The sequence below is a fragment of the Microtus ochrogaster genome, chromosome 1, assembly GCF_000317375.1.
Source record: "Microtus ochrogaster isolate Prairie Vole_2 chromosome 1, MicOch1.0, whole genome shotgun sequence".
NCBI lineage: Eukaryota > Metazoa > Chordata > Mammalia > Rodentia > Cricetidae > Microtus > Microtus ochrogaster.
In genome coordinates this window covers 124,261,928-124,275,585 of record NC_022009.1, presented here as the reverse complement: position 1 = coordinate 124,275,585, position 13,658 = coordinate 124,261,928, and the positions used below count along the sequence as shown (strand labels likewise).

At 45.8% G+C, this 13,658-nt stretch overlaps 1 protein-coding gene across 4 annotated transcripts in view; it reads left to right on the top strand.

The window, feature by feature from the left end:
- Positions 1-13,658, top strand: part of Trim2 (tripartite motif containing 2) — a 116,363-nt gene that overhangs the window by 61,704 nt on the left and 41,001 nt on the right. For all 4 annotated transcript variants that reach the window (XM_013348620.2, XM_026786081.1, XM_013348613.2 and 1 more), the window contains exons 2-3: positions 7,358-7,539; positions 11,449-11,686. In XM_013348620.2, coding sequence (XP_013204074.1) covers positions 7,406-7,539; positions 11,449-11,686 — 372 coding nt within the window. In that variant the 5' untranslated portion in view covers positions 7,358-7,405. The remainder of the gene's footprint in view (positions 1-7,357; positions 7,540-11,448; positions 11,687-13,658) is intronic.

Below are 13,658 nucleotides of genomic sequence, written 5' to 3'. Positions count from 1 at the left end.
CACACACACACACACACACACACACACACACACACACGAAAGAAAGGATCTTGCCTTCTAATTTACAAAGTGGCTCCCCTGGGATCAGGCAGGCTTGATTGAACTGAAATTGGGTCACCCTGTTTTCACTTCGCAGGAAGACTGCCCTCTTTCTTCCCGCTGAGTCATCAGTAACAGTTCAAACTCAAGTGTAGATGAATGGCACTAGGCTCCTAACTCAGTCCAAAGATCCTACTTGGTGGGGGGAGATACCGTGTGCATGCGTATGCGTGCATGCGTGCCTGTGTGTAGAGACCAGAGGTCGGTGTCTTCTTTGACACGGGGTCACCAGCTTGGCTAGCCTGGCCTGTGTGTTCACAATGGTTCAGCGCTCTGCTTGCCTCTGTCCGCTACATCCAGGATTACACCTGATGCTGCCACACCCAGCTTCTGGCTTTTTCTAGAGATTGAACTCGGGTTCACTTGCTTACATGACAAACTCTTCCCCAGCTCCTGAAACACCTGTCCTTTAAATGGCGCTGCACCTGTGCCTTGAGCTCCAGGTGTCACCTGCCCCCATGGAACATATTTTGAATTATAATTATGAATTCATTATTTTTTCTACAAACATAAGGTTTTTGATCTACTGGAGAAACTGATTTTTTTGTCCTGTCCTCGCTGTCATCATTAACTGAAGAACTTTTTTAAAATGTAAGCACATTATTAAATAAATTCAGCAGAAAGGTCCAAAGACTAATACTGAGCCAGGACTGTGACAAACCTAATCTCTCGAGATGGAGGTAGAGTTAGGCATGAAAATGGCCACCTGTAGCATTGGCCATCAGGAGGCTGAGTCAGGAAGGTAATGGGTTTGAGACCCCGTTTGAGAAAGAGAAGTGGAGTTCTGTACCATCGGGTGGTGTTGAATAAATTATGCCACAACTTACAAATCACCGGCTCCGTCTTCCCTGACCAGCCTGCCAGTCCGGGCTCGCTGCCTCCTTTCTAGGCTCTTTCCTTCCATTCTCCCCGCTACTCTTCCTCATGCTGCTGTCAGCACCAACCCTGGACGCTTTTCTAGTCTGAATGGTATAATTTGGGGCGGGAAGTGTGGTCTGAATCTCGGATTTGCAGCTGCAGCGTTCTCTCTCGTTTCATCTACTGTCATTTCCCCCCCAGTTGGTGGTAACTCCCACCAAGTCGGAGGAGACTTGAGCGAGCGAGCCAGGGAAGGCATGAGAGCTGTAGAGAGGGAAGAAGTGCTGGGGCAGGATTTTCTGCCCAAGGACTGTTTCCTGTTTGCCGCGTCGCTTTCCCCACAACATGCCATGTTTAGCTGGCAAAACCGCCCTTAATGAGGGCCGTCTGTGCCAAGGCTTAGGCTGTTGACTGTTGTGCGTATGTGTCCTCGGTGGTTTTCCAGCTCTTCCTCTGAATGTGAGCATGGATAAATATGTTGCTGACGCTCACCCTCTGGATGATAACAAGTGTTGGAGAGCTTTAGACTGTCACACCGGGAGACAGGCAACGCTGATGCCAACGGCAGCATTCACAACAAACATGCTTTGTCACAGAACCTAGCTTTTTTTCTCCTACTGTCATGCTCCACCAGGAGCCTACTCTGTTTATTCAGAAACCAGTGACAGTGAAGTACCAGGCACACACAGTCCTAGCTTCTGGGATGAGGGGAGCATGCAGACTCACATCCCTGCCATTGCACGTCTTACACGTCAGGGTGAGGTGGTAGTGCCGGGGTGGGGAGATAAGAGAGCGACATAAATAAATTGCAATATAATAAATGCTGTATCAGAAGGGGTTTCAGCCAGGTCTTTCCTGTGGCAGAACTGCCGTAGACTAGGGGGCTTTCAACAGTTGTTCCTTCCAGTTCTGGAGGTTGGAAGTCCAAGCACAGGGAACCAAGACAGCAGGTTTCTGGAGAGAGCCGTCCTCCAGCTTTTCAGACAGATGGCCGTCCCTTTATGCTCTCCTCACATGGAGAGAGATGGGTGGAGAAGGAGCAGCATGCTTCCCTCATGCCAGCAAGCACAGTGGGAAAAATGCCATCAGCCTGCATGGGTTGAAGAATGCGTCCAGAATGGGCAAACTTTAGCCGGAGTGTTGCGGATGACCAGTTTCTGGTCTTGATTAGAAAAGCAGTGCAGACTTTGATTCTGGCCTGGCCTTCCTTCTCATCTGGGTCTCTGAAGTGTCAAGACCATTTCTACCCACATAGACAAATGAAGTCTGCGGGATAATGGGGATGGGAAACTACACTGCTCAGCTCAGATCCCGTCCTTAGGGTTCCATCCTCACGGCCTCATGCTCTGCCACAAATGATCACAGTCTTCAAGTACATTACGGGCTAGGGCTTCAACATATGGAGGGAGGGTTGCTGCTGCACAAACATGGGGTCCATAAGAGAAACTAGATGTTCATGGAGTCCCATGTGGGTTTTTAAACCTCGTGAGCAGATTGAGTTGGAGACCCCCCAACAAAGCAGTAGGGAGTGGGGTCAGGGGAAGGGGGAGCAGGGGTGGGGTGAGAGGGCCTCAGGAACACTTGTTTGGTTTTCATAGAAAAGCTCTTCTAGGTGATAAATATCAACCTCTGTCTAGTGCGGACTGTGTCATACAAAAATGACTTTTGACCAGGTATACATAGAGGGAGGAGGATTCTGAAAACCTGCGTTGCATAGCAAGACCCAGTTTCAAGAAGAAAGGCTCTTCTGCCTTCACCTCCATTGGCCTTTTGCCAGTGGGTGTACCATCAGCTCTTCCTGGCTCCACAATGGTTTCTTCCACTTAACCCTGCTGCCTCCAGCAGAACAGCGGTTCTGTCTCTGACCTTCACTCCCCTGCACTGATTTCGGTCACATCTATGGGTAGAAAGGGTTGCCCGCCATTTGGAAGCCCAGATATTGAGGGACATCCCAGGAGCAGCATGCTTCCCTCATGCAGGAAGCACAGTGAGAAAAACGCCATCAGCCTGCATAGGTTGAGGAATGCGTCCAGAAAGGACAGCCTTTTGCTGTAGTTAGGTATTCACCGTTGGCAGTGCCCAAGCCCTTGATTAAAGACTGCTGCCTCCTGCCTCCTCACAGGCCCAGAAGTGTCCCACCATGCTCTCTGGTTCATGCTGTGCTTGAGTTCTTTCAGGCACATTGTCCCTTTAGGAGCAGTGAAACGCTTTCCGGTAGAGCACATCCAGAAGGATTCCCGGAAACGTTCTTATCCTGGCAAAGCTCGGGGGTCCTTGGGGCTCGGAAAGCTTTTGTGCTGATCATGGGAGTTTTGAAGAACAAGCTGTCTTCAACAGGTCACTTGTGACCGATCTGCAGCCCTGCCATGACTTTCAATCAGTGTTAAAGAGTAGGCATAATTAATGCACCGTGCGAATGAACATACCAACACATACATGATCACTTGCCAAAATAATTACCATAGAATTAGAACCAAATGCTTTCTCTTATGTTTTAGAGCATAAGAATGTTGGCTTAACAAATTTTATTCAGTTAATATATATTATTTGGTTAAAACATGGATTTTTTTTTTGCGTTCTCTCCCCGCCATCCCTTCTTTTTGCTGTTGTGAGCCAGCATGGTCCTGTGAAAGACATCAGACGTGTTCAAGAGCAAGTGAGATGGCTCAGCGGGTACATGCTCTGCTGCCAAGCCTTAGCGGGTCCCCGAGACCCACTCAGTGGCAGGAGAGAAGTCGCTCACAAAAGTTATCCTCTGCCCCCTGTGTGCTTGCCACTGCACCGTAGCCCCTGCGCGCCCAACACAAATAGATATATAGATGCGACTTTGAACTTTTAAAGCTATTCAAAATAAATGTTAACTGGCCTTTCAAAAAGATTTGTCTATTTTGCTTTTATGTGCATGAGTGTTCTGCCTGCATGTCTATCTGTGTACCACGTGTGTGCCTTGGAAGCCAGAGGAAGTGTCAGATCCTCTGGAAGTGAAGTTACTGTTGTAAGCCGTCCTGTGGGTTCTGGGATCTGAACCCAGGCCTCTGCAAGACCAGCAAGAGTTTGTGACTGCTGAGCTATCCCTCCAGCCCCTATTTAATGACAGAATGTGTGGGAGTAAGGGAACCAAACCTTAGATCGAATGCTGAGTGTGTGTTCTCTCACTGAGCCACATCTCCAGCCAGCACTGTCATTAAAATAATAATAATAATCAAACCCTTAGTGAATTTTTGTTCAAGAACTGGGCCGATTTCTCATAGTCAGGCAAGTTTTACTGCCACGGAAGAGAGCGCGCCACCGTTGTTGCGACACACACGAACATTACCCTTGTTTAAGATTAACTACCAGACGCCCATCAGAGGAGGCAGAAAACCTGACACCTGAGCTTCCCACCCCACTGATTTTCCTCGATGACCTTGCGCAGTTGGTTTAGACCTTAGCTTTGGTTCCCCTGTCCCTGAGGCAGACAGAGCTTTCCTTCACTAGTCTGATGTCATAGGGATGTGGTCCAGCTCCCGAGAGATGAACCGCCTGCCCTTCAGCCCATCAGTGAAGATCTATCTCTAGCTCTTAAGGGAGCACTCTATGGAAAGTCTGGACACTGGTGCCGGCCTATCAGATATTCCCACCTACTCTGCCTCACCATGCAGGGAGCTCTAACCAGAGGTGATGCTCCTGACGGATGCTTCACAAACACCATTTGCTGATCATGTTCCATTATAAACCTGTCATGTGTGTGACTCCGTGAGAATGGATCTTGACGGGGTTTTATCTCTTAATTTTATTTTTAAATAAAATGTAATTATGCCATTTCCTCCACTCCTTCTCCTCCTCCCCCTTTCTATGACCTTCCATTCAAATTCATGACCTCCTTTTCTCTAATTATTATTGTCATAACTACACAAAAATATACTAGATAGTGCAAGTGTAAATCCCAGTGTGAAATCCCACAGCATCAGAATGCCTCTTCTAACTATGTAAAAGTTTATTGAGATGTGTAGACTTTGGATCTGGTTAATGTTGGTGTGTGGTATTTATTTTGTTTGCACATCTTTAGTAAGTATAAAATTAAAATAAATATAAAATTGTCATATCCATATAAAATGAGTAATATATAGTCACAACATGCTGAGCTCATTAGTATTGCCTGTATGTATATGTTTTTAGGGTTGACCACTTAGATTGGGAAGAGGCAGAGCTTTCTTAATAAAAGGTGAACTACTACTTGGGACTGGATTATGTAAGAACTCTGACTTTCTTCCAGACGAGTGGGATTTGGTTCTCAGCATCCACATGATTGCTCACAACCATCTGTAGCTCCAGTTCCAGGGGATGTGACACCTTCTTCTGGCTTCTTCCGACAGCAGGTGTGCTTGGAGTGTACACACATGCGCGCAGGCAGAACATTCATATACACGGAATAAAAATACATAGTTCTAAAGCAGAAGCCGAAGTGCATCTGACAACATTGGTTGTTTGGTGCGGCATAAAAGCGCTTGGGTTTGGAAGAGAGTGGCTCCCACAGAAAGCCCGGGGCTTTGATGTTGTAAATACGCCGTGGGTCCCAGCTTCAGACACAGGTCACAGACCGAGGTCTTGTGTCAGATGTAAGCTAAGTCTCAAAAGCAAAGCCTTGTCAAAGCACAAGGTCAGAGCGGTGGGCAGCTCAGGAGGAGGAATGGCGTTAAGTTTCAGAGATGCATTTGCTATTCACCCTGTAGGATGTGTGTGTGTGTCTGTCTAATACATAGAATAAGTTTTTCATTTCTATTTTGTTGAAGATTAATTAGCTTTTGTCTGTCCTCCCTCCCTCCCTCCCTCCATTCTCTTTGGTAGAGTATTTCCCTTGAGAACAAGAGGCCGTGGCACTCTACCAAGTGTTTAGGAAACTGAAAAGTGAATTTCAGTTCAACCCTTGTTAACTTTTTGAGATAGGATCCAGAAACTTTGAGGTGCTGGCCTGAGCTGGGACTGTTATAACCTCCTGCTCAGGGGACTCCGCTTTCCTCCCCTTAGGTCTTTGTCACACGCAGTCCCTCAAGTGCACACTGGAAGCTTCCTCTGCGTTCAGTTCTCTTTCCCTTCGAAGCCCAGAGGCGAGGGCTATTTCTTTAAGATTACAGGGCCTGCCTCTGCTTTAGTCTGCTCTGTTACTAGATAGCACAGTTTGATAACTCCTGGTCATTGTGAGGGACTGAGAAAGGGAAAAGGGGCTGGGCTCTGGGAAATGAGAGGGAAGCCTGGGTCTGTGAGCTTGGTCAGGCACGATTGGCTGTGGAGCCCCATCTCCACAAAGCCGCAATCCCTGAGAGCCTCCCCATACTTCAGTTCTGAGGGAGAAATGTCCTTTACGGAAGGGAAATTCATGTCCCTTGTAGACAAAAAGTGTTTGCTGTTGTTAAAATGCCCCAGTCCGGTCACTTCCTGGGGTTTTCACCTCTTTCCTATGAAAACTTCTGAATACGTAGAGTTAAGAACAATCAAACCAACAAAGCCATACAGGACCGGAGAGACGACTCAGGGGTAAAGGCGCTTCCTGCCAGTGCTGAGGACCTGGGTCCAACCACGGGATCCTCATGGCGGAAAGAGAACCAGTTCACACAAGTTTGTCCCCTGACTTTCACATGTGCCGTGGCATGCCCACACACAGACGCACAAACAAAACGAGTGTTAAAAACAATTCACACCAGTACAATCTGTATAACTCTCCCCCTATAAAAGCCTTTGATCAGAGCATTTACAGGCTCTGGGTACATAAGAGATTAGTTTTACCCAATGACTGTATATCGTTTCTCAAAAGCTTTCAGTTAAAACAACTTACACCAGGGTGCCGTGTTGGGCAGTGGCATTTTCTAGTCCCCTCAAAGTATAGCTATTAAAAAAAAAACATACTGGGGCTGGAGAGATGGCTCAGTGGTTAAGAGCACTGATTGCTCTTCCAGAGGACCTGGGTTCAATTCCCAGCACCCATACAGCAGCTCACAACTGTCTGAAAATGCAGTTCCACAAGATCTGACACCTTCACACCAATGCACATAAAATAAAAGGTTAATAAATCATAAAAAAAACCCATACTGAATGTCACATGAATATAAAAGGCAAATTGTATATCCAGTCATGGGTAAAGGCATGCACTTAGCTGTGTAACTATTTGTCTCTCGGCCACCACTCACTTTTAAACTCAGCCAACATCTTCTTGGTGGGACACACCCTCTCCTGATCTGTTGTCCGTATGGGGAAGGAAGATGTCAGTATTTTACTGTTATTTATAGCTCAAACAAGCCTGCTATTACTTCCGTAGTATTGAGGTCACTGACATGTCTTCTGTGTTTAGAGTAGAAGAGCCCAGGATTGGTGTGCATAGAGGGTGATCACGTGTTTTTCTTCTGTCTTTCCTCACCGGCTGCAGCAGCGTGCAGGGTCGACGGCAGCCGGCCTCCCATGTCAGTGGTCTAGGATGGCCAGTGAGGGCGCCAGCATCCCAAGTCCCGTGGTGCGCCAGATCGACAAACAGTTTCTGATCTGCAGTATATGCCTGGAACGGTACAAGAACCCCAAGGTCCTGCCGTGTCTGCACACTTTCTGCGAGAGGTAAGCTTCTCTCATGCTCCTGCGCTCGCTCGCCACCCACATGGGCTTTCTCGAGATTCTGCTGCTACCTGTGAGAGGCAACAGGCACCTAGAAACCCAGTCAAAAATCAGGATCACCAGTGACTTCATCTCAAACAATTACAAGTCTGAGAAAGCATCCAGGAATGAACTGGCTCACTTCCAAAAGAGACAGAGCTAAAGAAAACACAGTTCTTTTTCTTTCTTGTAAGAGTGTTTTTAATTGCTATTTCATTTGAAAGATATTTATTTATTTTGTTATTTTTTTTTTGAGGCAGGCTTTCACTATGTAGACCAGGTTGACCTTGAGGTCACAGAGACCTGCCTGCTTCTGCTTCCCAAGTGCTGGGATTAAAGGCTAGGATTTTATTTTTATGTGTGTGTGTGTGTGTGTGTGTGTGTGTGTGTGTGTGTGTGTATTTGTGGGCAGAGGCCAGAAAAGGGCATCTGCTATCCTGGAGCTGGCGTTATAGGCGGTTGTGAGTTGTTGACTGGATGTGGGTGCTGGGAACCACACTCTGACCCTATGGAAGACACAGAAACACTTCTCCAGTCCTTTGAATGTGTGTTTATTCTCCATGGCTTTATTTACTACATAAAAACAAAAGCAAAACCAAAAAACATAGGGATAAGAAGTTTGTTATGTGATTTGCTTGGTAGCACAAGTCTGTAATTATAGTACTTAGGAGGCTTAAGTAGTAGAATTTTGAGTTTGAAGATAGTCTTGGCTATACATGGAGATCTTGTCTTAAAAACAAACAACAACAAAATCAGGATTGGAGTGGTGGCACACTCCTTTAATCCTAGCACTTGGGAGGCAGAGGTAGGTAGATCTCTGAGTTCTGGGTCTACATAGTGAATTCCAGGACAGCCAGAGCTACTAGAAAGACCCTGTCTCATAAACAAACAAATAAAAAACCAAAACAGAAACAACAAAAATAAAAGCAGAAAGAGGAGTTGTTAGCGTGTCATTTACTTGTGGCTCAATTTAAATGTATTTTTAGCAAGGCTTTATAAATATTATCCTTAAAAACGGTTAGATACTGTAGTTATGCTTGAACACATGTCGCTAAGTACATTTCTATTACTTAATAGATGTAATTAAAACTGCATGCTTCCTACTTCTAGATCATGAAATAAGTGCTTCCAATGATTTCAAATATATGCTGATTTTATTTCCCAGCCAATTAAAAATATATTTATCATTTAACTGGGCATTAAAAAAATGAGTTAATTTACTTTGGAGGGTCCTGCTGCAGCAGAATGGCCACATCCTTGATAGCAGAGATGGGTAGAGGGGAGGTGTGTTTGCTTCTGGTTAGAAGCTGTGGACTTTCTCCTTTCGTTTGAAATTATGTAGAGGATTGTTTTGTTTTAGTGATGGTTTGTATCGTGCTTTTCATTTTATTCATATATAGGCATTGTTGTAAAACGGCACAAGTGGTACCCTGGTGGGAAGCCTACGGCGGGTGAGGGACAAACACGGCCAGGCAGATAGAACTTAAATGTGAAGTTTTATTGGGGGAAGGGAAGGGAGTCTGGAAAGGGAAGGGAGAGAGGGGAAAAGAAGAGAAAGAGGAGAAAGAGACAGGAAAAGTACTGCTTGCTCCTGCAGAGGAACAGCAGGAAGGAGAGCGGGAATGGGCAGAGCTTGTCTCTTAAAGGGACCAAAGTTTGCACCTGCATCCAGACTATGTATGCATAGGACCCTGGACTGGCCAGGGTACTGCCTGAGTGTTTCCTGCCAGATGACAGGCTAGCTAACATAATGCCTGAATCTTAACATTCCCATATTTTCCTTATTATAAAAAGGTGGGGAAATTAAAGAGGGCTAGCAGGTGGGACAGGATTAGGGGAGTCGGGTTCTCAAGACTGCTTCTTGCTGCTCTTTCAGGGACTTGAGAAGCTGGGATCTTGGCTACGTCCTAGGGTACCCGGTTGTTTCGCTGCTGTCCAGGTTCTGTGGAACCATCTGGTACCTCTTGGACCTGGCAAGATGTGGCAGAACAGAAGACAAGGTTAACCTTCCTTAGGTCCTGATGATTGACGGGGAGGGTGTCAGGACCAGGGAAAGGTGGGGAGGCTTTGGCTACTGATTGAGAGTTCTTATCTGGAGTGCATCTGATCTCTTCAAAGTGAATTCAAGTCTATTCCCTGGAACTTACAAGGATTCTTTGAGTTTGTGAAAACATAAGTTTTAGCCCCGAAATAATCACACAGAAACTGTATTATTTAAATAACTGCTTGGCCCATTAGCTTTCGCTTCTTATTTGCTAACTATTACATCTTAATTTAGCCCATCTCCATTAATCTGTGCATTATCAAGAAGTCGTGGCCTACCAGCAAAGTTTTGGTGTCTGTCTCTGGCAGGGTTACATGGCTGCTTTTTGACTCCACCTCCTTTCCCCCAGCCTACATCCTAGCTTTTCCCGCCTAGTTTGCTGGTAGGCCACAACCCCTTGATAACAGTTATTTAGAAGACACAGGACTCGGAGAGGATATCCGTGGGAAGAAATATGTCTGCTATACTCATAAGGGTATAGGATCCCAGGGGAAGAAGAGCTTTCAGGATGGAGCCATGAGTAACACCAAGCTTTGGTAACTCAGAAAACACAGAACAGACAGGAGGAACAGATCCAGTCAAAAAAGGGAGTGGGCAAAGTCAAGCTTGATGAACGTTGGTTGGTAAATAAGATTGATGATGCCTCTTGGCCTTAAGTACCATTTTTGACTTCAGATCTGCTTCATTCCTGACAGAGACTTAGCCCAGGTTACCTCTGAGATGCTCATCAGCCCAGGTTACCTCTGAGATGCTCATCAGCCCAGGATACCTCTGAGATGCTCATCAGCCCAGGATACCTCTGAGATGCTCATCAGCTAACCCTTCTCGGTGGTACTGTCTTCATCCGCAAACTAAGAGGCCACATTGGTGGTTCCCAAACTCTGGCTAAGATGCAGTATCATTTTGAGTTCGTTCTGCAGTGTGAATGAGACCTATGCATGCTGGGCAAGCATTTAACCATGGAGCTACAAGCTCAGCTCCAGCTCTAGTTATTTAAAGCTTAGCGTATGACATTAAACTGCCTGGGTTTGGACTCCCACTCCAACCATGACCTACTCAAGAACGCTAGGTGGGGTACTTGGTTCCTCTTTACACGCCTGTTTCCTGGCTGCCCAAAGCGGTCATAATGGTGCCTCCTCCATAGGTTCAGGGGAGTATTTCAAATGTAGTTTGATACAAATATGGGTAGTCATTGTTGTTAGTAAATTTCTTTCTTAACTAACTGGATGGAATTGGTGCTTCTTGAGGAGAAGCAAAAGATGCTGTGACCGAGTCTGGGTTTCCCTTAAGTTAATCAAATATTCTAGTCAGACGCCTTTCTTTTATGATTATGGCTTTGTGTGTCAAATGAATTGCAGTGTTGACAAACACATCTGACTTTTTTTCCCCCCCGAGTGCAAAAGTTCACACATCTGTGAGCCTGATGCTTATAGAACAAGGCTTTTCAGCCTCTGCTATATGTGTGAGCCACATGGGCATCTGACCTGGTAGGGCCATCCAGTTCCTGAGAAGGTCAAGGCTGTTGGCCTTGAATCAATCACACTGTGGGTGTCAGGTCTCTAGACACTACAGAAGTCTAGAAAAAGAAACTAAGAAGATGTTTTCTTCTTTACCGTGAGCACAGTCGTTTGTCTGGTCAGTGTATAGAGCCGATATGGGGGCAGGTAAGCTCTTGGTCTCTGAAGCGTGATTTACCTGGTACAGGATCCCACAAAGAGTGGGTTTCTGTGAAGTGGCCCACTGTGAGGCATGGTTGATGAGACCATAGACGGTACCTGCATGCAGGAACAGCACTCTGTACTGACGGCCCCTATGTGTGCTCTGAACAGGTGCCTGCAGAACTACATTCCAGCCCACAGCTTAACCCTCTCCTGCCCAGTGTGTCGCCAGACTTCCATCCTGCCTGAGAAGGGGGTGGCTGCGCTCCAGAACAATTTCTTTATCACAAACCTCATGGATGTGCTGCAGCGAACGCCAGGCAGCAATGGTGAGGACTCTTCCATCCTGGAGACGGTCACCGCTGTGGCTGCAGGAAAGCCTCTCTCATGCCCAAACCACGACGGGAATGTAAGTGAGGCAGACCACAGGGCTGCCTGGGGAACATGGTGGCGTGGTCTTGGGTAGGCTTTGGATACACCCCTCAGAGAGTCTTCATTAAAGCAAAGATCCTTAACTATCTTTTCTGCGCTAATAAAGCCTGAGAAATGACTAATTAAAAACAAACTTTTAACAACCCTCAGGCTATTTTTCCTGCTCACTTTCTCTAACCAGAGTTACTTATATCATAAAATCTGTCTTTATCATCTCTACTTAGAATAAACAGTTGCTGTCCTCTGGGGGGAGAGAGAGAAAGAGAGACAGAGAGAGAAAAAGAGAGAGACAGAGAGAAAGAGAGAGAGACAGAGAGAGAATATCAGTAGCTGCTTGAAAGTTACACATATCCAGACATAGCAAGCAAGTCAAAAATCATGGATGCAGATTGAATGGCAGAAAAGCTCTACAAATTGAAAGTGATTACTAAGATGCTAATTAATTAGAGTCTATTTTTCTTGGAGAAGAGTTTTTCTCGTGTCTTAGGAATAAAGAATTGAAGCTCCATGAATCTCTGATAAAGACTGCACACTGTGAGTTGTTAACATACTTCCTGCTTCTATCTAACACAATAACTGTTATGGATGCAAATGCATCTTTAAGACTCATCAAATAACTGACTCACGGTGGCTCTGGGCCTGGAAGGGACAGGATAATTCCATGGCTAGAGGCACGGATTTGTGAGTCAGCCTGACTGATTCAAACCCTGCCTTTAATTGATCCTCACCTCAGCTTTACTACGTTTATTAAATTCTTGCTTCCTTCTCTGTGTAAAGGAAGCAATAATAGTATTTACCAAATAGGTTATTTGAAATTGGGAAATAAAATGTTTAAATGATATATAAAGCACATAGTAAGCTCTCAGGAAAGGTTAACGCTTAAAGTATTTCTTGATCCAGGTGTGGTGTGCATACCTATAATCCTAGCACTCAGGAAGCTGAGAGAAAAGATGAAGAGTTTGAGACCGGCCTTGGCAATGCAGAGAGACTCTCTGTAAAATATAGATACATATTTCTCAGAGGTTAGAAGTGTAGCTCAGTGGTAGATTGTACACCTGGGGTCTTAATTACTGTCCTATTGCTGTGATAAAAACACCATGACCAAGGCAACTTGTGAAAGAAAGCATTTAATTTGGGGCTTGGGTTTCACAGGGTTGAGTCCATGACTGTCATGTCAGGGAGCATGGCAGCAGCTCGACAGGCATGATGCTGGATCAGCAGCTGGGAGCTCATATCATGAGACACAGCCATATCTATGAGGCAGATAGAGAGACTGAGAATCTTTTTTTTTTTTTTTGGTTTTTCGAGACAGGGTTTCTCTGTGGCTTTGGAGCCTGTCCTGGAACTAGCTCTGTAGACCAGGCTGGTCTCAAACTCACAGAGATCCGCCTGCCTCTGCCTCCCAAGTACTGGGATTAAAGGCGTGCGCCACCATCGCCCGGCTTTAAATTTATTTTATTGAGAAAGGGTTTCACTGTGTATCCCTTGCTGTCCTGTACCAGGCTGACCTTGAACTCACAGAGATCCACCTACCTCTGCCTGCAGAGTGCTGGGTTTAAGGCATGCACCACCACTCCCTTATAGATGGAAGTTTTTGCCCACCCTGTCCTGCAGCTGTTCAGTCCCAAAGAGGCACACAGAGGCGTGTATTAATTATAAACTGTTTGGCCTATTAGCTCGGGCTTATTATTAACTATCCCTTACAACTTAAATTAGCCCATAACTCTTGTCTATGTTTAGCCATGTAGCTTGGTACCTTTTCTCAGTAAGTCATTTCCTCTTGCTTCCTCTGCTTCTGGATAATAATTGTGTCTCTGCCTTTCCTCCTCCCAGAATTCTCCTCGTCTGCATTCCTCACCTGTCCTTCCTGCCTGGCTACTGGCCAAGCAGCATCTTATGAAACCAATATGACTGACAAATCTTTACAATGTACAAGACCATTGTCCCAC